Source organism: Musa acuminata, chromosome BXJ1-9 (assembly GCF_036884655.1).
Source record: "Musa acuminata AAA Group cultivar baxijiao chromosome BXJ1-9, Cavendish_Baxijiao_AAA, whole genome shotgun sequence".
In the NCBI taxonomy this organism is placed as follows: domain Eukaryota; kingdom Viridiplantae; phylum Streptophyta; class Magnoliopsida; order Zingiberales; family Musaceae; genus Musa; species Musa acuminata.
This window is the reverse complement of record NC_088335.1, coordinates 11752200-11778946: the sequence shown is the minus strand read 5'-3', so window position 1 is coordinate 11778946 and position 26747 is coordinate 11752200. Positions and strand designations below refer to the sequence as shown.

At 36.2% G+C, this 26747-nt stretch overlaps 1 protein-coding gene across 2 annotated transcripts; it reads right to left on the bottom strand.

The window, feature by feature from the left end:
- Positions 1–743: 743 nt before the first annotated feature.
- On the bottom strand, positions 744–26747 carry LOC135593240 (rho GTPase-activating protein 7-like). Of its 2 annotated transcripts, none has more exons than XM_065083125.1 (22): positions 26307–26747; positions 24898–24934; positions 23798–23874; positions 23610–23680; positions 23446–23524; positions 23175–23319; positions 22921–23040; positions 20861–20938; positions 20619–20674; positions 20479–20548; positions 19146–19233; positions 15792–16035; positions 14362–14589; positions 7916–8245; positions 7326–7375; positions 6851–6911; positions 6675–6758; positions 3558–3671; positions 3309–3478; positions 2571–2640; positions 1384–1584; positions 744–1316 (listed from the first exon to the last, which is right to left on the bottom strand). In XM_065083125.1, the coding sequence occupies exons 1-22, from the start codon at positions 26367–26369 to the stop codon at positions 1125–1127; spliced, it is 2628 nt and encodes an 875-aa protein (XP_064939197.1). In that variant the 5' UTR covers positions 26370–26747; the 3' UTR covers positions 744–1124. The 2 variants fall into 2 exon arrangements, with proteins under 2 accessions (XP_064939197.1, XP_064939196.1); XM_065083124.1 differs by having other exon boundaries at positions 991–1316; positions 7916–8248; positions 26307–26503.

Sequence of the window (26747 nt, the reverse complement as noted above, 5' to 3'; positions counted from 1 at the left end):
TTCATTTTAATTTTTTTTTTCGTTTTTTTATTTGCCAGAATTTTTTTTTCGTTTTTTCATTTTTCATTTCTGAAGTAGTTATTATTATTATTATTATTATTATTATTATTATTATTATTATTATTATTATTATTATTATTATTTATTTGGTTCGGGTAGCAAATAAAACTTGGATTGTTTAACCGTCAGTTGGATTGCTCGTTTGGATCCAAAACTTGACAGTTGAATGCATTCACATCGAATTAATAGCCCATTCTGTCGGGTGAAATGTCTATTTAATTCCAAAAAGTGCCCGTTTCTCTTTCTCTAGAAATAGTTGCATGACATCGACTCTTCTGAGATATCCTATTCAAACATAGACATGAAGATAAAAACACTTTATTAGACCACATTTTGTGTCACCCTATTCTTTTTTCTGGCAAGATTGCATATATCACATATATTCATACTACCTCCAAATTTAACTTTAAGTGTGCATAACGCTAGAAAGCTAAAAAAGAAAAAAAAAATCTATGTTTTTAGGTATTAAAACTAAACATAGCAATATCAAAGCTCGGATTAATATTGAAAAGCCCACAACCATGTTAGAGAACATGAGGTCAAGTAATTGATTAAAAATAGTAAAAAGTGCATTTGTTATATTTAATAACTTGTAAGAGTTTATCAGACGGATATTAGCAAGAGTGATGCATATAGAAGATTTCAAACATTTGGAGGGCGCATATTCGCACTAATAAAGTGTATAAGACAAAATATGCTACTTCCAGACTTTGAAACGATAGATGTAAAGCCCCTTTAAGTTACAGCACCACAAAGAGACATGAAGTCAAGTTCCACAAGCTATCAAGTACATTGGTATTGTATTCAAGACTAACTGCTAAACAAATAGCAACCAGAACCAAGGAATGGACTGTACTAAGGAAGATACAACTCTCTCTCTCTCTCTCTCTCTCCATCACACGTGATGAGAATAAGGAAACAACGATACCAAAATTTACATTCCTGCAGCAATCACCACAAATGCAGCAAACCTTACCCAGAACAGGTTTCAGATGCAAAGAGGACTATTATGCATGGCAGATTGCACAAATCAAGGATATACAAGTGGGTGTGGCTACAATGCCTTATCTGGGACTGTTGTTCCAAGGAGGGGAGGATTTGTACGCCAGACCTTGTGAGGATGCCCCATGGCTCAGATCAAGGCTATGGAGCTGCTGCATGAGTTGCGATCTCCGCTCTTTGAAGAAATCAAGACGGGTAGTCAGTTCCACCAGAGTCGAAGATGCCACTAGCGGCTGCCTTTGATGTTCAGCACCCTGATAAACCCCCCCACCCTTCAATATTTATGGGAGATCTAGAAATTTCAGAAATGGATTCGCTTACCTCGGTGGCCTTGGGCATGCTGTTGCTAACCACGCTGGGATTGGCCTCTGATGGCATGCTGGTCGATGCCTCCATCTCCATACCTCTTGAATCATTCAGACTTGCTTTATCTGCAGCATTTTTCCTAGAAAGCTGTTTGGAACCAGGATAAGGTGGCATTTGAGGCTTGATGCTCCTCCAATCTGTTGCTGATGAGCTCTCCTGCGATGATATAGTATATGAGCTACCATAATTACCAAACATACTTAAAATTCCAGAATGATGGCATTTTAAAGTCTTCATTTCATTTTTGACAAATTGAATATCGAATATAAATCCTGGATTCACTCCTTACTAATAAAATCCAGAAATCAGTAAAAATGTCTCCTTGCTAAAAGATGTTTAAGCCACTAGGGACCTTCATTCCCCAAAAAACATGTAGGCAACAAAAAAATTACCATGTACAACTTTGTAGAATCAGCTGTTGTGGTTAATCTTCTCAATGTACAAGAGCTTCATGATGCACAATGCAGGAAAAAAGATCCCAGAGTGGCCCACAAATTACATCTTTAGATACACATTGTCTAAAGTTATAGATGCACATCATACACCATTAACTACAAAACCAGAACATAGTTGAGATTTAAACATGGATGAAAAATAGAGCACTACATGTCATGAGTTGAGTTTGATATCTTATTTTATTTAATATGTTAGCTTTATTTACCTTAGTTTAACCTCTTTGTTGTTGAGGTCCTCTTGTCACTCAAGGTAGATAAGCCTTTAGTAGGGGGAACACATCCCAACATTATACGCAGAAGAAAAGGGCCAGGAAAAAGAGATAAAAAGGAAATGGAGAAATTAAACAGTAATTATAAGCTTAGGAGAAATGGGTTCAAAATTAAAAGCTTAGCATTTAATATATAATTGGGACCTTTATTTACAAGGACAAAGATATAGTAGATATTCTAATTAACTACATCAATAGTATTTTTTTTCTTTACTGTAAAAATATAAAAATTTCTTATATATACAGATTATTAAATTTAATTCTAAAATTTAAATTTCATGGAGGACTTGAATTTTCACTTATTTTTACTATGAAAATCAATAATCATAGGGTAAATAACGACTAATGATTAATCAAATGCTGTTGTGAGAGGAATTTGTAAAAGAATGCAAGAGAATAAAGAGTCTATTAGACTTGCCTCACTTCTTTGTTTCTTCTCATGGTTGCAAAAAGCAAGGCTCATATCAAAATCTTGTTGGACAATCTTCCTGCAAAAGATATACAAAATTGTGGTACCAAGATAAGAAACATGCTAAAGTTACAGATTAAAAAAACTTTTTGCAACATAAAATTAAAAGTTGACTGCATTTGGATAACTGGATAGGTGTACACAAGTAAAAGAAAAGTACTATTGGTAATGTAACTAGAAATAATGTCACAACCATCCGATAACATGAACTAAAATAAGTTTAATTGTGTGGCACATATTGCTTAGAAGAGAAGATTGGACTCCTTGTACTGCAGATGCAAGATGGGCAATCCTCTAGACCATTAGTTAAGTAAATCAGAAATGTAACCACTAATCTTAGTTACTGGGAATACCCCTTTGTAACCATGACCTATGGTTAGTGTTTTCCTACATGGTAAATTTGTGTTCCAAATGAAGATGGTGCATAATCCAAATTGTTATATTTGGAGATCCAATATTATATAGATCTTTAGCCTTGCTCACTCAAGAAAACATTGACCAAATGAAAGGTATAACTTTATTGTACATAAGGATCTAAAAGACAATATTGTCGATGTGAAGAGAGGCAGAGATAGGATCTTAGTAATTAAAATTTGTGTTACGTAAAGAGATAGTGAGTATAGTTTTATAAATTTGACATGCCCAAAAAAATATTCATATGAAGTTTATGTGCAAACAATATCTTACTGCTGTAGGAGAGGTGCTGGAAGGTGCTGATATCGGTCACAAGCATGAGGGATCGATCCATACTGATTTTGGCGTTGCTGATTAAGTTGGAGATGGAGCTCTGCAACCTTCTGCTTCAATCTGGCAACATCTGCTTCAGCAAGAGCGATCTCCTCAAGTTCTGCCCTTGTCTTCACAGAAAGCAGCACATTTTTCATAATCCAATATATCCTTCCAAGTATTGGTACATTTATAAAACAATAGACATACCTTAGAATCCATAGTCCGTGAACTGGAGAACTGTCCAGAAGACATGCTCAAACCAACCTCCAAAGCAGCTCTAAGGTCTCTCTCAGCCTGTAACTGCTCTTGTAGTCTTGATACCTAAAGAAAATTCACTAGTCAATAACACTAGTTCTTCAAGGCATGTAGTGCCACTATATATAAGAACTTCTGTTTCAACATAAAGCAACAATAGCTATCATTAAAGTTTGTGTTCCATACAAAAGTAAAATTATGTTTTCTATAATGCCAAGCAGATACAAGTCTGATGAGAAAATTAAGGTCTAATTTGTATACAGTCACAGTTAGAAAATGTAAGCTCTTTCCTAAATATTCACATAAGCTTCATAGACCTTTTGACCTTTCCAGAGTTCTGGTCACCTGCTCCTGGAACTTAAGACCAATCCAGCAACAAGCCCCTATTTTGCTGAATAGGTCAAAAAAGACTATAAATTGAGGACAAGGAAAAATTTTAAATTAGAATCATTAAATGATAAAAGGTAATTATTTAAATGGACGTATCTGTTTACTAATGGTTAATAAACACACCAAACATACCAAAGAAATATTTATACCAGATATTTATTTTACCCTTTATAAGTAAGTACCACCTTAACTTCTACAAATGTGATCATTTCATTTTTTTTTATCTTAGTAACTTAGACATGCATACATCATTAGCAACACAAATATTTTCCATAAATAATTTCCTAACTTATTTGATTGCCCAACAATTTGATCCATAAGGATAGTTGCCTATATATGTAACACCCCGATTAGCCCTGTATATGAAGTGGATAAGACTAAGATTTACTTATAAGAATCTAATGGGTATACTATTGTCAACTTTAACTCAAGCATTTTGATCAGTAGTTTAGGTTCAACAAAGTGAAAAGGTCAATTAGCTTATCAGGCCCGGGTCATGACATTTGGGATCAGAGCCAAACTAGTATTGGGGCATGGTCGGGAGGCTTGAGCCACCATTGGATTACGTCTCACATGCACCATGCAAGGGTTTGATCTGAACTATGTTGAATCTTGATGAGGACGTCAAACCCTTAAGTGAGAGAGATTGTAACTCCCCAATTAGTCCCACATCGGAAGTGAACAAGACTTAAATTGGCTTACAAGGGTTTGATTGATATATTATTATTAATTTCAGCTTAGGCATTTTGATCAGTGGTTTCGATTCAATGAAATTGACAAACTAATTAGCCTATCAGGCCCGGGTTGTGACAATATAACTACAGTTTCAAAGACCGATTGGACTGGTATCTACTAATCGGTATTGACCTATTTGGTGTGATTCTCTTTAAGGATTTCCAAAATTGCTCAACTATGATTCTTTAAGTCTACACTTTGGTGTAGTACATTGATGTGAAAAATAACCTAACTAAAATTTAAAGATTGAAGTGTAAAGGTGAGCTTAGAATTTGTGAATAGGAAGAGATTAGAAGTTGGGAGAGGTAACTAAGGCACATATCTAAGAGGACTAATTGTTTCTTCAAAACTTATTGTACATATAAAAGACCATAAAGGTTGGCTCCCCAGAATGTAAAATGAATCAGACATTGTTGAATCCTTCAGCTTGTTTGTTGTACTTTTTTCCATATCATTGGGTCTTTATTTGATCTAGTTTATTACCTCTCAAACACTAAATGCAATGAGGTTTTGCTTATAAAACACATACGAGACACAAAATTTTGCTCCTCATAACCCTGATGATTGGATCCTTCCTTTATACGTTTGGGTCTTACCTCACTTTGAAGTACCTAACATTTTAAAGAGGCATAGTTGTTTAGTAGTTCTGAGACTAACAAATATTATATTAAATATTTTAACTTCACATTGAATCTTTTACAAGATCCTCATCCTAGCCTCTTAGAAGAAAAATATTAACAAAATATTTACTCTTACTTTCTCATTGTCGAGTATAAAATTTTTTAGCAGGCTAAAATGCAGTCTATCTGGCTGCACATATGCACGAGTAATTATATCCTACATAAGGCAATGAGGCCTTGATAAAATGTTCAAAATGTGCAATATATAGCAAATTCACAATCACAAGTTATTTCTTATAACGTATCACAATGAAAACCTTTAACGTATATTTAATCTTTGCATATTTTTACCTATTACTTCAACTTCAATGTATATGCCTAATTTATACTTAACGTTGTTATATATATTTAACTGAAATTTACATGAGGTTGCCAATGCTTCGGAGTACCACATATACACTGGACAGTACCATGACCCTGCCATACTGTGGATGCTTTTGAAAAAATGGTTTTTCAATACTAGTCACTAATTACAACAAAAGTATCTTGCAGCTCTTATTGAGACTCACGAATAGTTTTGCGCCTTTGTATAGCCAATTTATATCATTCAAATATACCATCATTTCTACAATTCCACCAAAATTTATAAGCATAATCATCAATGGACAAGGGAAAGATCTTAAGGACAAAAGTGATGTTACAATATGAGAACATGTGAATCCATTTCTACTTGCTGCTTGAAGGATCAATAATCTGACATAAATAAGCAATTTTATGTAAGCCAATTTAAAATCCAAAAGGAAGAGCTCATGCACACCATAATAAAAGATAAATATACTGAAAAGCAGCCAAAAAGCAAGTCAAGCACAAACTGCTGCCAGAGGTGCCAAGATATTATGAAGAATGATATATATTGAATAAGTCATCACGATTAGGCCACATCCTTGAATCAAAATGTATTATGCCAGGATGTTGCCAGCTTGTCCTTGTCCATGCCGATCCATAGAAAAGGTGCCAGCATGTGGCTATCCCAATTGTGGCCTGTGTCAACTGGCACAGGAGCATGCCAACCAGAATAGCATGGAATCATGTCATGCCAAAAGGATGGCAACATACCTCCATCTGATGAAACAAAAACTCCTAATCTTATTTAATGTCAATGAAGTATTTTTTTTATATAAAACAAATGCATACTAACATAAAAGCAAAAAGGCTCTATTGTCATGTCACAACTTTAAAATAATTCATGAAGTATAAGATGCATCGATCATACAGAACACTGAAGAAGAGTAGGCTACATAGTGGTTTTGGGAAAAGCACATACATCTTGCTCTAGAGCTAATCGACGCTCGTGCAAAGCCTGCTTTCTTCTTTCCAAACTTGCTTGTAGAATGGCATTGCCTTTTGCCTAAAAAGTATCATCACACAGTCTCAGTAATCATGTACACAATCTTCATCCTGTCAAGTATGCTATGCCTCAGAGAAATTTTCAACTCATACCTCTTTAGCTATTCTTATTTGAAGGTCATTCTTTGTGAGCTCAAGCCTTTGAATAGCAAGCCTATCAAAGTTAAGTTCCAATTAGCAGTCGAAGAATAGGCTCAGCAGGAAATTATAAGCCACTTTTCGATAAATGTTTCTATTAAAGTATGTGCTAAACATACACTAACACATATGTGGGTTCCAAAGATAAACCCTTAGAATAGCAAAAGCAATTTTTTAATGAATTACAACAGATTTTAGCATTTTCTTCTAATAGATTGTCAGTTCAAGGCTAAATCAATTTTGTAATGTCTATAATTCTGAATTACTAACAAAATCATTATAAAGACATACCAATGAGAGAAATAACAAGAGAACAGAAATTAAATATAACACATAAAGTGTCTATTCTGGCAAATATAATGCAATATATAATATAACATTGTGTCATTTTAAAATTCAAAATATTTCAAGAGTGCAATAGAGAACTTACTCTTCTTCTCCAGAAGAATCGACTTGTTCGAGTGGCTGATTCTTTCTGGCCTGAAATATTCAAATAAATAAGTATCATATATAAACATTTATAAATCATTCCTATCCTCAAGTTTAATGAATAAAAACATTGTCTTAAAATCAAGGTATGCAATACCGTACCGTACCGATATTTCGAGATTAATTCGGTACGGTACGATATCGGTATACCGAGCGGTACACCAGGGCATATCGAGTACTGTAGCGCTGATACAGTGTATTACTGTAGCACTGTAGCGATACCAGGCGGCCCGTATACCGGTATGCCGTCGGACCGGTACATACCGCCCATACCGGACGGTACCATTTGGTACTGCATACCATGCTTAAAATTATAAATGAAAAAAATCAAAAGTGGAATAGAGAAACATGTTCTGGACAGTTTTAGGCCGAGGAAGATTGATGATGCTTTTATTTTGACTCATCATAATCAAAGTGAACTTATCCATGGTAAGCATGCAACAGTGAAAATAACCAAAATTTTAGAAATTCTTATGTAGTCTTCATTGCCAACTTCATATTTGACAAGCTTTAATGGATTAAACCACTTACATTGTTGCGGCCCCAAAAATTAGTGCGCTTCATATGTGTGTGCGATCCATTCACTTTACTAGAGTATCTATCTACACTATATTCAGCTACATGAGCTGGTAAAGAATTTCCTGGATGTAGGGAAGATAAGATTTCTCCCATTGACATGGAAGATTCTTGCGTAGGTAAGACATCAGAGGCATCCTTCTCAGCCACTGACTTCTCAGTATTATTGCTTGTCAAAGATTGCTCATTATGATGAGCTTTCGAATCCATAACCAATTCTGTCTTAGTTGCTGAAGATTGATTATCTTTTGGAGAATCAGGCTCTGAATCATCACCAGCAAAAACCTGCTTTAAGCAAGCAATAAAGAAATTCAAATAAGTTTCACACCAGCAAACTGGAGTAGACAAGTCATATAGACAGCATGGAACTAATCAAGTAAGACAATGAAATCAAGACAGGTCTGTTACCATGAAACTCTGAACAGTTCCCAACAACAATTAAAGCAATATCTGGAATCAATTCTTATTTGTTAGCATAACGATTGACATGTACATTACAACATAAAGTGCACTATTGTCAATTCAATAGAGATTGTATTCACATTTATATCAGAAATTGCAAGATCAAAATTGAGTCCAGGTTTGACAAATGGCAGTACAGTTAAATCAGACAGATTGGATTAAATGGATAGGTGGGATTGAAATCAAGGTTCGCAATACCGTACCGTACTGGTATTTCGACCTGGGCTCGGTACCGGTACAGTACGGTGTACTGAGCGGTACACCCAGGTGTACCGAGCGGTACACCTGAGTGTACCGAGTATGATATGGTATACCGATCGGTACACCCAGTGCTACAGTAACTGCTACAGTGCCTCGGACCGGTAACCGTTGGTCCGCATACCGAAAACCTGTCGGACCGGTACATACCGCCCGTACCGGGCGGTACGGCTCGGTATGGCAAACCCTGATTGAAATCTCCCAAGAAAACAATTTAAAAATTAATAAATAAAACTTATAAAGAAAAAATATAGAAAGACATTATAAATAAATAAGAATAATCAAAATAAGAGACAGATAAGTAATAAACAGGTAAAAAAAACAAACTATTTGTCCCCATCGGTGTGATTGTATTTTATACTACAAATAAAGTTATGCAGAGGAAAACAGAGTTCATCTTTGATTAAGCCCTTGCATTTTTAATAAATACCCAAAATGTCTTGCAAATAAATTAAAACAGCCACTTGTCCATCAGTGTTACCTATAGACATAGAAGAGTCCAATATGAATGTCAATCCAAGTGTATAGCTCAACAAGCTAAAAAATAAATAGGATATTAGAATATCTTTGTTGGAATTTCTTTACAATATCCAGCTAATATACAAAACAAATGCATAAAAAAGAGAAAAGAAAATTTCTATCAATATTTTGTGATAAATTATTGGTAAAAAATAAATGTTTCTATATATAAGAAATTCAAATAAGTTTCACACCAGCAAACTGGAGTAGACAAGTCACAAATACAGACAGCATGGAACTAATTAAGTAGGACAATGAAATCAAGACAGGTCTGTTAACATGAAACTCTGAACAGTTCCCAACAACAATTAAAGCAATATCTGAAATCAATTCTTATTCATTAGCATAACAATTGACATGTAAAAGAAAATGGCATCTAAAATATTGTATAGAAGTTTATACTAGTAATTGAAAGAGCCAAGTTAATTTGGTTTTCTTGTAAAAGAACAAAATGGTCCATATAGGTTAAACCACCAAAACTGGCTTTAAACTTGTTTAATTTTGATATAGAGTGATCCATTTATGTTGAATTTGAACATCTTTAGTCAAAAACAGTTGAATTTCTATGGACCTTTTATCAACTTGATTGAAGATATTAATCTGCCCAACTTGAGCGATTTCAAGTTGTGACCTTTCTCACATGCAATTTCCACATTGCTGTGAAAATTCTAGCCAAGGAAGTGAGGCAGCAACAAACTGTCGATCTCAAGAAGGAGCAAGTGAAGGTAACTTTGTAGCATCAAGTAGTAATTGACAGGCCTGGTTTTCATCTCCCTTTTATCTCTCCCCATTTCTTATTTGAGAAGAAGGTCAAAGTGACTTTGTATTTATGAGCAGACAGTGATAGAGACTGAGGCATAGCAATGCAGACGCATCACTCTCTAGGAGAAGGCAGAGCCACCTTTGTGGTGGCAAGAGTGTTGACAACAATAGCAACCAAACAATAAAAAATAGAAAACTTTAAGGCAGTGAGCAGGAAATGACTGCAACTGTCACATAGCAATGGGTGTGGCAAATCTTGTGGCAGATAGTCTCCTTCCCTTTCTCCCTCCTCTCACTATTACAAGTGGCCGTGGTGGTGGCTGTTGGACCTATAACTCCCCCTCCATGATTTGGTATTCATCTACCAGAATAAACTGATTCTTTCAAGTATCAACCAATCCCAGAGAGTTTCGCTAATTCCCGATTGATTCTGGAAGATTCCATCTAATTCTGGCCATTTTCAATAGCAATTTGAGCACTAATCCATAACAATGGGATTTCTCAACTATAAAGGGGAAGATCCTTATGTAGATCAGCTTATACTGATATCGATCAGGGGATATGGATAAAGTATGAACTAAATCTTAATCTTGCATTGTGGCTGAAGCTTGCTTCTATCTAAACACTGATTATTGCAGCCACCATAACATAATATCATGCCCTTTGGCCACTACATAGTGAAGACTCACCAACATCTGAGCATTACGTAACATGTCAACAGTATTCATTTCTAGGATGCAGGATGCAATGCATTTGATTAATATAAGGTTTTAAACCCCAGTCTGATACTGGTTCCGACAATCTGTCTGACAGATACATGGCCAAGACTCTAAAAAAACCGGCCTATAACCAAAGAATCGGATAACAGTCAGTATGGATACGTACCAGTTGTTATTTTTCGGTCCTTGGTCGGACCGGTAGCAGACCATATAGGTTAATACTAGTCAGTATATCTGTTCTTTTATTATTCTTTTCTGGTAATACCAAGCAGAATGGGTCAGCTGATAGAATGGTACCATACAGATTCAACCGGTTACCAAGACTGGCACCAACCGAGATTTTTTTTTGTCAATGACTACCCATATAACAGAATAAACTAATAAAAGAAACTAATGATATAATAAGCAGTACTAAGTTGCATTGTCCATTGTTGGTGCTTGGTCGGATCAGCAAATTAGTCAGTACATTGTCAGTGCTCGGTGCTTGGTCTGATCAGTATTTTAAACCATGTAACTGAAAATAACAAATACAACACTTCTTCCTTTAGAGAGACCTTTCCCATCCTAGTGTTATGCTCTACTTCAAAGCTAGCATATACAATAACAGTGAAAAAGGCCAACCACACCATGAAGAAGAAACTAATATTAGTTTCCTAAGAAAAACAATGCATTTTCACTAAAACTGAACTTCCAGCTAGAAGATACATGTTTAATCATCATCTGTCAAATGACAACCACTACAGACTTTTGACTTCACATACTACTAGAGCCACCTGGTCAGTCAGCACAAGCACATACACAGGTCAGCCCACCCAAGCAGTGCATACAGAAAAGCAGATAAAGTTTGCACACGAGCACACACAGTGAACAAACAATTGAGAGCACATAAGCAATAACAGAATTAACTCCTTCCTTCACTTTGCACAAGTTAGTAAACGGTGTTTATAATCGAAGTCATCAAGCATTTTACAGGACCTACACGCAGACACGGATATATTTTATTGATGTACCACCATTCTCCAATGTCAGGAAGTCAAAATCAACCAACCAACAAAATTTCAATAACCACTGGCTAGTGCAAGAAACTATCAGCAAATATTACGGTAATCTCAGTTCAAATAATTTTTTCAAGTAATTATATATGACAAACACAAATAATAATCAGTTATCTAAGTCTGGAGCTTCAGATGCTGATTCTCAAAGTTACAACTAGATTCAGATAAATTAGTTGGCCCAGAAGTTTACTAATAACATTGCCAATGCTGGCCCCGAGCCTGAATGAGAAAAATGAAGAGTTGCATTAGGTCATGGACAACCAGCATAAAACTATGTCATATCTTATGAACATGAATCTTAACTGATTTTAGTATTGGCTTTTTATATATCTCCATGATGACAAAAGATCTATATAACCGACCCCAAATAGTTGGGACTTATGGCTTTGTTGTTATTTGCTGTCGTCGTCGTCGTCCAGAAGTTTACTAATGTTATCTAAAGGTTCTCATGAAAAGCCAATATAGTAGCAGAGATGCAGCAAAATACATTGTTTATGTTTCCAAAACAAAAATAACTGGATAACGGTATAACGTTAAGGCCACGATTGTTACAGTTGGACATTACAACAATCAGAAAAAGCCACATCATTGTTTAAAATCAGAACAAGTGGCAAGCCATGTACCACACTTGGACTACCCGAAAAGGGCCATTTGGGTTCAAGATCATGATCGGACGAGCAAACACCAGCCAGTACATACCAGTCTCATAGTAACAATCCTTCCTCTATGTTAAAATCTTAGATACCAGATCCATACTGATTGTTGGCATACTGAAATATGGAGGAGGAAAGGAAGAAGAGAGGATAGGAGAAGAAGAAGAGAAAGAGAGGATGCGGCAGAGGGAAGGGGGAGGAAACAGAGGAAGAGTATCCAGGCATATGGTGGTTGGCACTCAGGCAGGCATCATGAGAGGTAACGAGGGGTCGACCATATATATATATATATATATATATATATATATATATATATATATATATATATATATATATATATATACCAATTGGTATGGACCAGTCCTAGTGGTATTTAGAACATTACTCTGGTGACATACTGAACCAATTAATGGCACAAACTGTAGCAAAATTTGATTAAGCATATGTATCTAAATTGTAAGTCAGTAAATCTATACAAGTCCACTCTCTCTTCGTTCCCCATATGGAACTATAGCTGCATGGTAAGAGAATGCTGCGATGTGGAATAAACAAGGCACCAAATGTCCTAATTCCTAAGCTAGTCCCCTAATAACATATTGAGAAGCATGAAATCATGAATATTAACAAAATGAATGGTACTCAGACACAAACTAAAAACTTGGCTTAAAATGCATATTTTGCTATTCACAGACCTCTTCTAATATAATACAAATAGTTAGAGATGGTTTTATCAAAAAAATTAAAGAAAGGCACAGATTAAAATTTTCATGGTCAAATATTCAGAATTGAAATGATTGAAGAAGCTAACATAGAGATACAAGCTAGAATGACTTTTGAAAATCAACTATCACACATGCAATTTAAAATAATCAACAATGAGCTAATCTCTCAGTTTAATCATAGAAAATCTTTTATTCTATAACCAACACAGAATCAATGTTTTTCAAAGTGCTAGGTTCCAATGTCCCAAAATACCCAAGGTGCTATGAGCCCACCCGAGCGAAGCAAGACGCTCCAAAATATTAAAATTTAAAAATATATATTACAATTGAAACCTATGCCAAACAGGGTTCTACTGATGGAGATCTATGCTAAATAGTATTAGCAATATGGTGCTAAACAGTTCTAACTCCTAACTAAGTAATAGTGCACCACCTCAATATGATGCAGCAAGTTAATCGAAATGAGAAAAAATGGATTAAAAAGATGAGTAACTGATGGCTTTGGAGGAAGGTATGGGAAGATAAGGGCAGAGGGCAAAGCTACGGACGAAGGCGGATTAGTTGGTTCGATTGAACCAACTTGCTTGTTCAATTGATCTAGGCACGAACCTCGACCTATCTTCACTCGGGAGATCACTCGAGGTGCTCGATGCCAAGGCTCAAGCAAGCACCCAGGCAACGCTTCATCAGAACGCCTCGCCTTGAGGTTTTGCGAGGCACTAGAGCCTCACCTGGCTTCGCTCGAGCACCTTTTGAAAATATTGCACAAAACGTGTAATACAAAGAGAGGGTATGAGACGAGAAAAAAAAAAGGAGAGAAAGAAGAAGGGACAGCAAAATTATCAGAAGTTCCAAAAATTGGTACCAGTTACAGTCCAGTACAGTTTAATAATGGTCTGTTCACCGCCTGATAAACCTGATACAGTGCACTTCCAATGCAGTATAGCCCATATCAGACTGAACCGGGCACAATTTCCATACTGCACCACGATTGATTGTCAAACCAATAGATACTGAACTGTACTAACAAGCAGTATTTAAACCTTGCAGATAATAAATGAATTTCTGGTTGTAAACTACAAACGTACATGAATTAGAAAGACCATAAATTAGAAAGCAGTTTCTTTTGCTTCAGCCTTTAAACGAACAGTGATGAATATAAAAAGATAAGAAAGCACACAACAGAAAATAAATGCTACATGGATATACAAATGTCTAGCAATAAAAATTATAATAAATCAAGAAAAAAACCTTGCACTCATAAAGGTCACTGCCAGCATATCCACTGCTTTCGCTCAGTTTTCCACTAAGCACACGTTCATCATTATCATCATCCTCCATGTCAGGTTCTGCATCATTTTCTGCATCATGATATCCATTATCTTTAACATCTGTATTGACATCATCTATGGACTCTTCACTGCCAGTGTCTCCAATCTGAGAGTTGGATGAGAGAGAGCATCTCCGTAAATTACAATCCTGCGAAGAAGATAAAAGCTAGATTAAGACAAGTCAATATCCAAATAAATAAAAGGGGATAAATGGAGATACCATTACCTTATTTAAGTAACAATAGATTGTTAAGGGGAAGACGATAAACAATGGCTAGCTAAACAGAAGCAAAATGAACTAAACATAATATGCAAATAAATGATCAGTTGTTCTCAGTTACATGCTTCTAAGTGGATACCAGAATATTGGACAGGAAAACAAATCCATAAGTTCACAGTATCTGAAATTTCGATATCTCCAGAGTAAAGTTTATCAAATATTTTAAAGTCACTAAAATTCACAAGTACAGGGAAATATATAGTTCTGAGTTCTGTTGCTCAGAAAAAGAACAAGTTTGATAGAAGAGCATAAAAATTGATAACAAAGGAAGAAGTGAGCAAGAAATTCACTTGAAGAAAAGGTCAAGTTATATCTTTATTTCAGCAAATCCACTCTTGGCAAAATTGCCTAAAGTATCTGTATTGAGTGCCTCTAAACATTTTTAAAGAAATAAAGGCAGCTGGTATAGAATAAAGCAACAGTTCTAGTGCAAACATGTGTACCGGTCCAATGAACTATTGGATCGGTAGCATAGACCACAGTTCATGCCGGCATACCATGTTTTGGTATGCTGGCACATACCAGACCCGAACCGGGCAGGCCGGGGAGTGGCACGAATCCGACACCCAAAATGTTAAACCATAGTTAAAAAAGAGATGACTTGAAAATATGAAGGCAGGCAGATGAAACCTAACATCTACCCATTACATATACATAATGATATGTAACTTTGAATATCTCGACACCTAATTTTTTGTTTCAAGAAAGGAAAACAATGAGGTGATGTAAAGAATAGAAAACAAAAAAGATTTCCAAAATTTATGACTGTAAATTTTGGGTTCTTGACATATGTTAGAATATAAGAAAATTTTACATAATAATTTCTTTCTTTTCTAATTGTTTCTTGAAATTTATTTTTACAAAACATACATTCATATCCACCAAAACTCATCTCCCCAATACATATCCTCCAATCCATCTGATTCAATCCAATGCAGATTGTTTCTAATTTTCCAACTAATGGATCCTGATCATATTTCTCTTTTTTGACTTGAAGTTCAAAAATCAAACTTTGAAACAAAGATAATAGCATGCAAGTAATTTGACTCAACAATAAGTCAGGGTCATACATCAAATGCACTTTCATACTCCTCCAAGAGAGTTGTGATAATAGCCTGAGCATTATTAGCTGCATTTGCCGCTGCCAGAAGCTGAGCAGAATTGTCACCATTCATATCAAAGTCATCATCCAGCTCACATTCCCCAGCCAAAAGTGGTCTCAGTAAAAGAGGTGCCATGCAAGCAGCAACAGCAGATGGAGTCATCCGATTCTCAGCAGTATGAGAGGCAATAACATGCATCATTTTCAAAATCCTAAGAAACAAAAGCTTGCATTGTAAGAATTAACTATACATCTTGCAATCAAAACTTCGATCGATGACCAAAAAGATGGAAGATTGAAGGATAATAAAATTTTGAATCAAAATATATATAGCTGATTTAATCAGCAAATGCTCGTACAGTAAACAAATTAATATATCAAAACTAACACTAACTTGAAGACTGTCATAAACCAAATTGAATGAAGCAGAAGCACCTTGGCACTTGATAATCTAGAACACAAAGTTACTTATAACCATAAAGCAGAACAACAGCCTTTGGAGATCTAGCACTTACCTAGGTGACTGACGTTGCGAACACATGAAGAAACAAGGGTGACACATAACAAGACCCAGTTTATGCAGCAAATAATTGCTGTTCAGGTACATCTTGCCAATTCTTATTAGCAAACTGATCACCTTGTAAGGATCAACTACAAATATAATTAACAAATGCATATACATGGTCTTGGAGTACCAGTGAATGCCTCTGTTGACAGAATCATTCATGTTAGTGTGACTCCAGATAGGAAATTGACCACATAAACATGATCAATTAAACAATTGACACAATTCAATTACTCATTTTTTTACAATTAATTACTCAATTAGTAATACCCCCAAGTCCACTCCTTCACTATAATGAGTGAGAGGGAGAAATGTAAATACTATCATTAAAGCAGTCCAAACGACACTTACTATAGCCAATTAGCCATATGAATTATGTCTCCTATCTCTGTAAAGAAATTATTTCATTATTGATAAATAATCATAATGGAACCAAAGGCACAAAGTCAAAATAGAATTCTGATTTAACAGTTAGTTATTGATGAACCGATCTAATGAATCTACTCATAACAAGATTACAAGATTTCTCATAACCAATGGCAGATGTGCATCATCCACTTGATGAGGATCCAACCAGAGAAACTGCTGCCACCAAACTGGGTTTTGACCAAGTATCCTACTGGCTGCCTTATTGATCTCCAAAACTTTTCCTCAAGGACATGGCACAGTCCAAAAGTTCAAAGCTTACCTCAGTAAAAAAAAAAAAAGGGAATAAAGATACAACAAATACAACTCATTTAGGAGCAGTTAAATTCTCCTGGAAAATATGTTTATTGAGAGATTTGTTGCACATCTATAGAAAACTACCAACATATATCTAGGCTAGCCAGCAAGACTAATAAGTTAGATGGCTCTGTCATATTAAAGTTATCTCTTTGTATATCCAAAATATCACTAAGACTTGGGAAATTCATCAGTTGATGTACATTATAAATCAAATTTTAATTCTTGTCCTTGAATATGGTACTAAAACTGATAGTGGGTGCCTCTTTTCCATATATAAACATGAAGTTACAAACTTGATGTAGATATTTATTACTGGGCTTATGATATAAAATGGCATGCTTTGGTCCCATTCCTTTCTGCATGAGATATTTTTTCTTCACATCCTTTTAGGTTTACAATATTGTTTCATCTGAACCAAGAAAACATCAAGAATTCAGTTAAGAACTTGATGAATTAATTGCACAAGGGATCAATAATATTGATGATGATTTATCCATGGTCTTGGGACACCATAAATTGAAAGGCACCAATCTAGAACTAACATGCCGGTGTAGCATGAGAATAAAGATACACAATTTAGGAGAAAGACACAACATCAAGCAGGCAACAACCAGCATATTGACCCATACTCTGGTTTTCTGCAAAAGAACAAGCACGGCTTTAAATGGTTCATTATCCAACTCACCTATTATAACATGCATGGCAAAACTTTGGTTTTGCAGATAAATAGAAGGATGTATACTCATAACTACAGTTAACATAAAGGTTGACTAGCAAAAAAATTAAACCAAGGAGTGCATGCAAAGATTCTGTTCTTAAATGCTTTAAAAAAAATTACTTCAACATCAAACCATTAAATCAAAAGAGGAGAGAAATGTTCACAGGAGTCCATTTTTAGGCACAACCTAACATCTCTTTGATCATCCATATCCTTGGTACTTATACCAGTACTAATATTTGATGGATGCAGACTTGGCCTAAACAAAGCATTGTTACTTTAAACCATGCCTGCATGCCCTGTTGCTTATAAGGAAACATGCCCTGATGCTTCATCAAATATCATTCCATACATGATGCTAACCAAGAAAACTCCCTCCTAAAAAGCCTACAAATGATCCTAAATTTCATTTAAGCACATATAATAGCAAAATGTAGGCAAATATATTAAACTATGTAGTATGTACAAGGTTCACAATACTGCCCCGTACAGAATGGTATGGACGTTATTTACCGACTCAACAATCTCCTGGTATACGGACCAGGATAAACTGGGTTGTACACTCAATATAAGGCCTGCACTATCCAGTGCAGGGCCCAACTGTTTGCTTGGTACAGGGCTTGTACCATCCAGTACGCCCAATGTAGGGCTTGTACCACCCAGTACATGCAGTATAGGCCTTGTACCACCTGGAACACAAGGTGTAGAGGTTGTACCACCTGTTACGCTCAGAGTAGGGCTTGTACCACTAGAAACACCCGGTGTAGGGCTTGAACCACCTGTTATAGGATGGTACAACCCTAAAATGGGCAGTTTTGTTTCTTGTCAGTATTTTTTCAGACTTTTTCTGAAACTCGGTACGTAATGGTGTACCAAGTGTTGATATATTGGTAGGAACGGGTATGGTACCAATTCGAGTCCTCACAAGTATTGTACCGGTACACAAAATTACGACCCCTGACTATGTACATCCCATTTCGATATTCCATGCCTCCAAAACTCAGTGCAGACCAAAGTTTTTTAAGACCACATCAAGCTTCAATAAACAATACATGAACTCCATCACAGGAGTTTATTGACAAACTAGTGTATGGAAATGCTAGTAATAACCCTTTAACAAGTTGTCTCTAAGAAGTTGTACAGTGTAACCTAAGAGAAAAAAAAAGAAAAGCACAAGCAATGAAGCTTTAACTGTACTAGCATGTTCAATGAGCATCGTAAAAGAAATTTGTAAAGCTCAATTGCACTGAACAGCAATAAAAAATTATGCATCCAGGAATAGTTAGATGATCACAAAAGTAAACAGAATCAACCTCTGCAATAACCTCCGATTTGGTTCAGGAAATGTCTCGGATATTGCAGAACGCATAGCATTTATACGAGCCTCCTTATGTTCCAGCCCTATACAGGTATAAGATCAAGGCAAAAAAATCAACACAACACAGAAAAAATGAGCAAAGCAAATATGAAAATGAAATAAACCAAATACTATGGCTCATATATAACCTACAAATTTCCTAGATTGAAGAAAGCATATGACAACAACGATCATGAGAAGCATAGTAGTTTGTTATTCAGTAACTACCAGCATGCCATAAGAATGTTTCACGGAGTACTAATGTAAGATAGGCATTAAAAGCAATAGGTTTTCAACAAGTATGAAATAATTATTGAAAACTTATGTTTCCAAGGGAATCTATAATTGCTTTTTAGACAGCCAAAAACAGGATACAATTAGAATTATGAAAACTACCAGCATGGCAAGGAATGCAATGTCAAGTACAACATTATATCAGTCCTCTCAGATTGGTAGATTATATCACTATAATGGATAAAGATAACTTATTGACACAGCATATGACAATATTTGAACACAATAGCTTGATCCCAACTTATCTGGATGCGTAGATACTAGATAGGACCAATTTGATCAAAAGAGTAGGAAAATGTTAAACTAAACATCAAACTTGAACCCGAAACACCGAATTGAGTACTAACTGGATCAAGCCAAATGGTAAAATTTAGACCATTTATCTAAACTGAATCCAAAAGTTCCAGCTAAATAGCATAAAATCATCAAAATGGATTAGTTTTGCAAATTGATTTGTTTCAAATACTGGGGCTAAATAAAATGAAGATTTTGTGACTGAACGAGTTGACAATGGCTTGGTGCGCAAGAGTAGGAAGCAGAACATAATCCAAAATTGCCTATGAGTCAATAATCTATTTTTAATAACTAAGAACTAATAGTCTATTGCATAGGTTGCAAATGATATATTTTAATGCTTCGAACCTTGAAGATAGAAAGAACAAGATGGCCAAAAAAAATTCTATAAAGTATAAACCATAAAGATGAGTTAGGCTACACTGTTATTGATTAACTATTTTAATCTCAAAAAGTGTACCTAACATCTGCATTCATCAAGACAAAAATGTGTCATTCTTATCTAGATCTCAAGTACTTATCCAGTAGGAAAACTCTACCTCATACAATCTTATCTAAATTTCAAATCAAGTCCACTCCAATAATTATTTCTATAACATACTTGTCTACTGATTAAAAAGATCATACAATCCCAAAACAAAATCTTAAAATGACAGCATCATCTGAAAACTACTTATTTGGATAACTACAAACGGACATACTATAAGCTTCCAGCAAGGCAGTACAGCAGGATGCAGGAACTGGAGATGACGGTAGCTCCCGAAGAACATACTGTGGTGTTCCATAAATGTTAGTTATGGTTCTTTCAGGTATTGACTCAGAAGAATAGAAGCATAAGTACCTTCACGCAATCACCAACAACATGGGCATCCTCGTCAGCTGCAAATTCAGTCTTTCCTGACAGAAAGTTAATAAACCAATATTAACACTAATGTATAGTTCAAGGACATAACATTGAGTACCAAAAGAACAAGAAAAGAGATGAATGAAAAATAGTTCTAGATATGCCTAATCTGTATTATCCTATGTATTCAGTCCGCATCTGCCACAACTAAAATTATGCAACTGATACAAGAACACAACCTTGCTCATATTCTTGGATTCTTCGATCAACTTCCTCAACATCAGCTGCTTGCCGCAAGATCCCCTCGACCTTAATACCTACAAATTTAATTTGTATAACTGATTATCTAGCTATTAAAGATCAGCATCAACTGCAAAAAATTATATCCATGTTCCTGAGACTGAATGGGTTCTGCTTCACCATACAACTGAGGGGCATAAGCATACAGTCAAAAATAGAGAATTTAGAAAAGTAATGGAGGTCGTAAAATTAAAAATCCTGTACAAAACCAAAGAAAAAATTTATAATCATTCAATCGGAAAAAGTTCTTGGCAACAAAAAAAATATGGTGATTAACCACAATATATCAGCACAATTCCTCATGGTGCAAAAAAGTATGCAAAGTGTATCTAACTGTACATCCAGTTTATAACTACATGAGCATCAATGCAACTCAATAACCAATCATGGAAGTTGGAACTGTGTTACACTAACAAGATGACATGCTATCTTCTCATCGGAAGCCACTTCAAAATTGTAAAAAACTTGCATCGCTATTAGTTGAATTGAACAATTATCCAGAAATTTTCTATCCACTTGCTAGCATGTGTGTGGTTTGATAGAAGCATAAAACATCACATGTCAAGGTCATCTGAAGCAACCCATTTGTGCTATGCACCAGTACAATTTGGTCCATGCCACTCCATAATGCACCACCTCGCAAGCAAACACCAATATGATGCAATACCAACAAAATGACTGGCATGGAATTTCTTTCACTAACACACTGTGTACCACATTAATCTATAGCATGACAACATGAATATCATGAAAAACAGTCATATGTTCTAAGTTTCCAGCAAGGCAGTACAGCAGGATGAAGGAACATATATCTTGATTTTCAATTTTGTAAACCAGACTAAACAAAAAAATCTGAATAAAATTGAACCAGATGTGGCATGTTTCAGTTCTCCTTTTAACATTTTGAACAGTCCATGTATGAATATGATCTTTGAGGCTCCTTGTGTGCCATTCAGTCACAGTTTAAGTGTTGTTTTGCTAATCTGTGTGGCACTTTTTTGTACATAAAAGAAGTCTGCCTTCTCAAACAGTTGAAAGGGAGAAGTGCCTTGGCAATACCTACATGCATACAAAATTTTCGGACCAAGGGGATACACAAGCAATATGCAATTAATCTCATGACTTTATTGCAAATATAAACCTTACAACACAATATTGTACTGCATGAGTCCCAAGAGAAGGAAAGCGAAACCCATCACCTGGATCTCTACATGAGGATGAAGCAATCATCTTAGTACTCAAAGCCCACCCCTTACATACTACACATGCACAGCATGCCTTTATGTCACCCAAGGGATTCCTAGGTGCTGAAATGGTTGGCATTTTTTAATTTAGTTCCATCCATGATCAGTTGTTAGTGCAATGGCATGGGTAAAATCCTGACGCAGCTTGATAAAATAACCCCTTGCGACACTAGATAACAGACATTGTACAAGACTGTTGTATGCATCTATACATTCATTAGGGACCTGTGCTGCCAAAAAGCATTAAATTTCATGATTCCAAAGATCTCTAACAATTTGTCACATCAAACCTTAATCCTACATCTAAGTTAACATACATAATCACAGCCATGCTGTAGGCGATGCATGTACCTTCTACATTAGACCCAAGCGTTTTGGAATGACATGAGGTAATGGCATGTACAACAAATATCCAATTTAGTCATTACTACCAAGGTTCGCAATATCGTACCATACCGGTATTTCGACCTGGGCTCGGTACCGGTACGGTATGGTGTACCGAGCGGTACACCCGGGTGTGTCGAGTACTGTAGCACTGCTACAGTGCTACAGTGCACTCGGACCGGCAACAGATGGTCTGCGTACCGACAACCTGTCGGACCGGTACATACCGCCCGTACCGGGCAGTATGGTTCGGTACGGCAGACCCTGATTACTACTACTTAGCATAGCAATATAATCCAGAAAAAAACTCGGTCATTATCAGAAAACACAGATGAGAGTGTTGACTGCAATATTGATCATATGAGACTTACCATGCTTCTCAAGAAACCGTAAAGCTTTCTCTAAAAAGGATGGGCCCCCATCAATATCTTCAAGTGCAAGCAAAATTGGCCTACCAACAACCAAAGACTTGATAGGACGCTTGTCTCTCCCTACACATAATGCAGAACAGTAAGTCGATGGATGGAAGTAAAAAATTGGACAGAGTCACACTACTACTAATTTGGGTCTTCTTTAGTCTATGTCATGCTACAGAAAGTGAGAGCTTGCAGTCAATGGAACGAACAATATTCGAATGATCCTTCAAAAGTATCGGCATTGTCATTACGAAATATCCCATTGTGTCCCATCACAAGAGCAGCATTTGGAGCTTGTGCAAGTGCATGCTCAAGAGCCGTTTTCCATTCAAATAAATCCTCCAATGATTCTGCCTGTACACCCATAATTAAAAATCTTATGAAGATTAATGAAGATATATTGTTTAACAAGAAAAAGTGAGTTGGCAACCCTTCTGGAATATTCATCTAAAAGGTGAAAGAAGATAATTAATGAAGCACCTTAAGGGTAAATGCCCGACCATCACGTCCATCAGGAAACAAAACCGTTAGTAGCTTCTTATCTTCTCTAACGACCACACTACAAATATAATTTGAACAAACATGTCAATGTATATGAATTACAGCAAGATCATTGTACAAAAATCATAAACAATAAAATTTACCTCCCCGAATTGTTTAGGTCAATACCACCCAAAGTAAGATTTACTTCACCACCTCTTTGGGGTAATGCACGCTAGAACATAACCACATTACAACAAGCAACAGAAATAACAAGTTTTTATAAACCATACGGTAAATAATTTCATGGAAAGCAATATCAAATGTATCGAGTAGAAATAATCAAACATACAGGATCATTCTTGAAAAAAACCAACGATGTCCTTGTGAGAATAAACCAACGCCTCTTCCATGACTTCCAACCTATTCCTGCAGATCAGTATATATATATCAAAGTTCCAGGGAAAAGGAGAAGAAACATTATAAAATCAGAAATTATCACTAACAAATAAAAGGCAATTAAAAAAAAATTCACAATGACCAAATAGCAATCTGAACTGTGATCTGATGGAATCACCTTCTTCGCATCACCTTACTCTCAAAGCTCACTCAACCAGGCCTTCCTTGGAATCTGTTCCGCCCACGACCTCCCTCTCATCTCCCCCTCTTTGATGGATCACCAAGGCCCCTTTGTGACTCTCTACTCAAGGTAAAATACTAGCTGGTCGAGCACCACAGCCCCACACTAGCTCCTTGATGATCCTATATATCAATCCAATCAATCTCATACCTGATTATGAATAGAACTACCCTCAACGATGTGAGATGGAAAGATTTCATGATTTGAATAATCTCGGAGGAGTGGAGCTATCATCACAAACCAGATAAGTAACACCTCTCTCATGATTGATCCGTCAAAGATATTGACCTAGATCATTACCTTGTTGCTCCTCTCTCTCATTATATGATGTCAAGCCTCTCACTCCCTACCTCCCTTTCTCTATGACTCAAACTTGTGGCCCTTGCAATCTATTTCAGCGATTATCATTAAGAGCTTATTTTATAGTGTTCTGCTTTGAGTCTAGGTTTTGGGGCTTTTAAGCCCTAGGTAATGCCCTAGGATTGATGCAATGTGTGATGCTGAATTATCATCATAGTAAAAGCAGGCCTTGAAAAGGCTGCCAGAATTACCATGATTACTATTCCTGCCAACCTAACATTTTTGACAATGAAATAACTAATTAAGAAACAGAACCAGAATTAGTTCTATCTAACTTCATAAGGAGGTGCACTTCAAATTTACAGAGAATATCAGAATAATCAAAGATGATTTGGTTGCTTGAATTAAAATTGTTGAAATCCACAAAAATATCTATGAGAAAAATTAATATGCACTATACAGTCAGAAATTTTCATCAAGCACAACATCAGCGCAAAAAGGACATAACTAACCTTTAGATGAAATAAAAAGTGGTCCACTTTTGAACACCTGCAGAGGCGATCAAAAGTTAATGACAGAAAAGCAAAATACCAATTTTTCCAGATCACTCAGAAAGATAAGAATAACAATCAAAATCATTACAGTCTCAAAGACAGTATTTGAGCTTCCTTAAGAAAGTCCAATATATATGGACATAAAAAATGATAAATGTATAGTGGTGTAATACGAAAGTTCTAAACAAAAGAACTTGCTCAAAGTTTTACTAGTCATCAATGTTACACAACTAGGACGTACAGTATCATTTAGGCATATATGGTGTTTAGTGTTACAAATGATAGTTCAACGTCAACTGATATGCATTATTGCACAAGGTTCTCAGACATAGCACATCGCAACAAATAAGATTCCACTTATGGAGCAGGCCCAATTTGGGATACAACTATAGATCAATATTTGTCTAAAACTATGAATTTTAACACATTCAAGGACTCAAAGTATTGTTTAGTCATTTTAAGGGCATAGTCTAACTTTTGTTAAAAAGGTTCATCCATCAATATCACAATGAACGTGAACATTTCTAACTCATGCTAGTATTTCACCGTGTGACTATGCATCCTGTAAACAGCAAAGTATAATGTTCATTCATTAATTGAACCTCACACACAACCTCCCTTCTCTGATCTTCTCCATTAAACTTTATTGAATAATTTCCAATTTTCAAAGACCAACTACAAAAGGGTCTAGAAGCAAAGGTTCATGCATGGCTCATACAACATGTTGTGGTTCCTTGCAAAAAAGATGGTGTACCGTCTCTCTAACCACGAAAGCATATGCTAGCATGTCTGAAGCCATCCAGTAATCCACTTATAATTTGCTTTCTCTGTTGTGGTTAAGCAGAATTATGTTAACAATTTCTTGAGTCAAATTATCTTACCTGGGAGGCATAACCACAATTGTACCTCCCTTTTCTTTGAATTTATTAATCTCAACTTGCTTATTTGTGTGTATAGCAATAAACAAAAAAGTTACCCAACTTAGACTAGCAAGCTATAGGACAAGCATTAATAGACTACTCTATGACAACATAGATGTATGTATTATCATGGAAAACCTGTTGAGATTTACCTTTCGATAAAATCCTATAAAGACAACGTGAAGAAAGATATGTAATTCCACAAAGGAAACCATTACACAGGGCATAAAGTGTAACATTTAACAGTCTTAACTTTCCCCAAGGACCAAATTTGCTCTAAGTAAAAAAATATGGTAATAATAGCATGCTACTATTCGGTCCTAAGTGAATAGAAGCATATGCAGACACCGCAAGGAGTACAGCTTTAAAACTTCAATAACCATAACAGCAATAACCAAAAAGCAGAAAAGTAGCACAGATCAAAACAGCGATGAAGAGCAAGCATACGGTGTTGGGTGCTACAGCTCGATGGCGCTCAAACATCGGTGCGGCCGCCGGAGCCGACGACATCGCGCGCCGCTTCCCACCAGGCGAACCCGGGGCATCAGATCAGGCACTTGGGCGCCCCCTTCCCTGCCAACACCTCCGGTCCAAGCAAGAAATCAGAGGAGAAACAGACGGAAAGCAGTCCGCATTCCCCCGCACGTGACGGCCGCGACGCGCAGTGGATCGACTCCGAAGCTCTCAGGATTAGGGTTTCGAGCTGCGAGGCAGTGGTGAAGAGAGAGAGAGAGAGAGGGGTGGGATAGCAATGATGCGGAGTGGACCAAATGACACCCGTTGTTTGCCTTGTAACGTAATGGTAGACACCGCAGCGGCACGGTCTTCCCCCACCTTCACCTTGTAAGCTTCTTCCACAAGCCTTCTCCCTGTCACTAAATAAAAAGA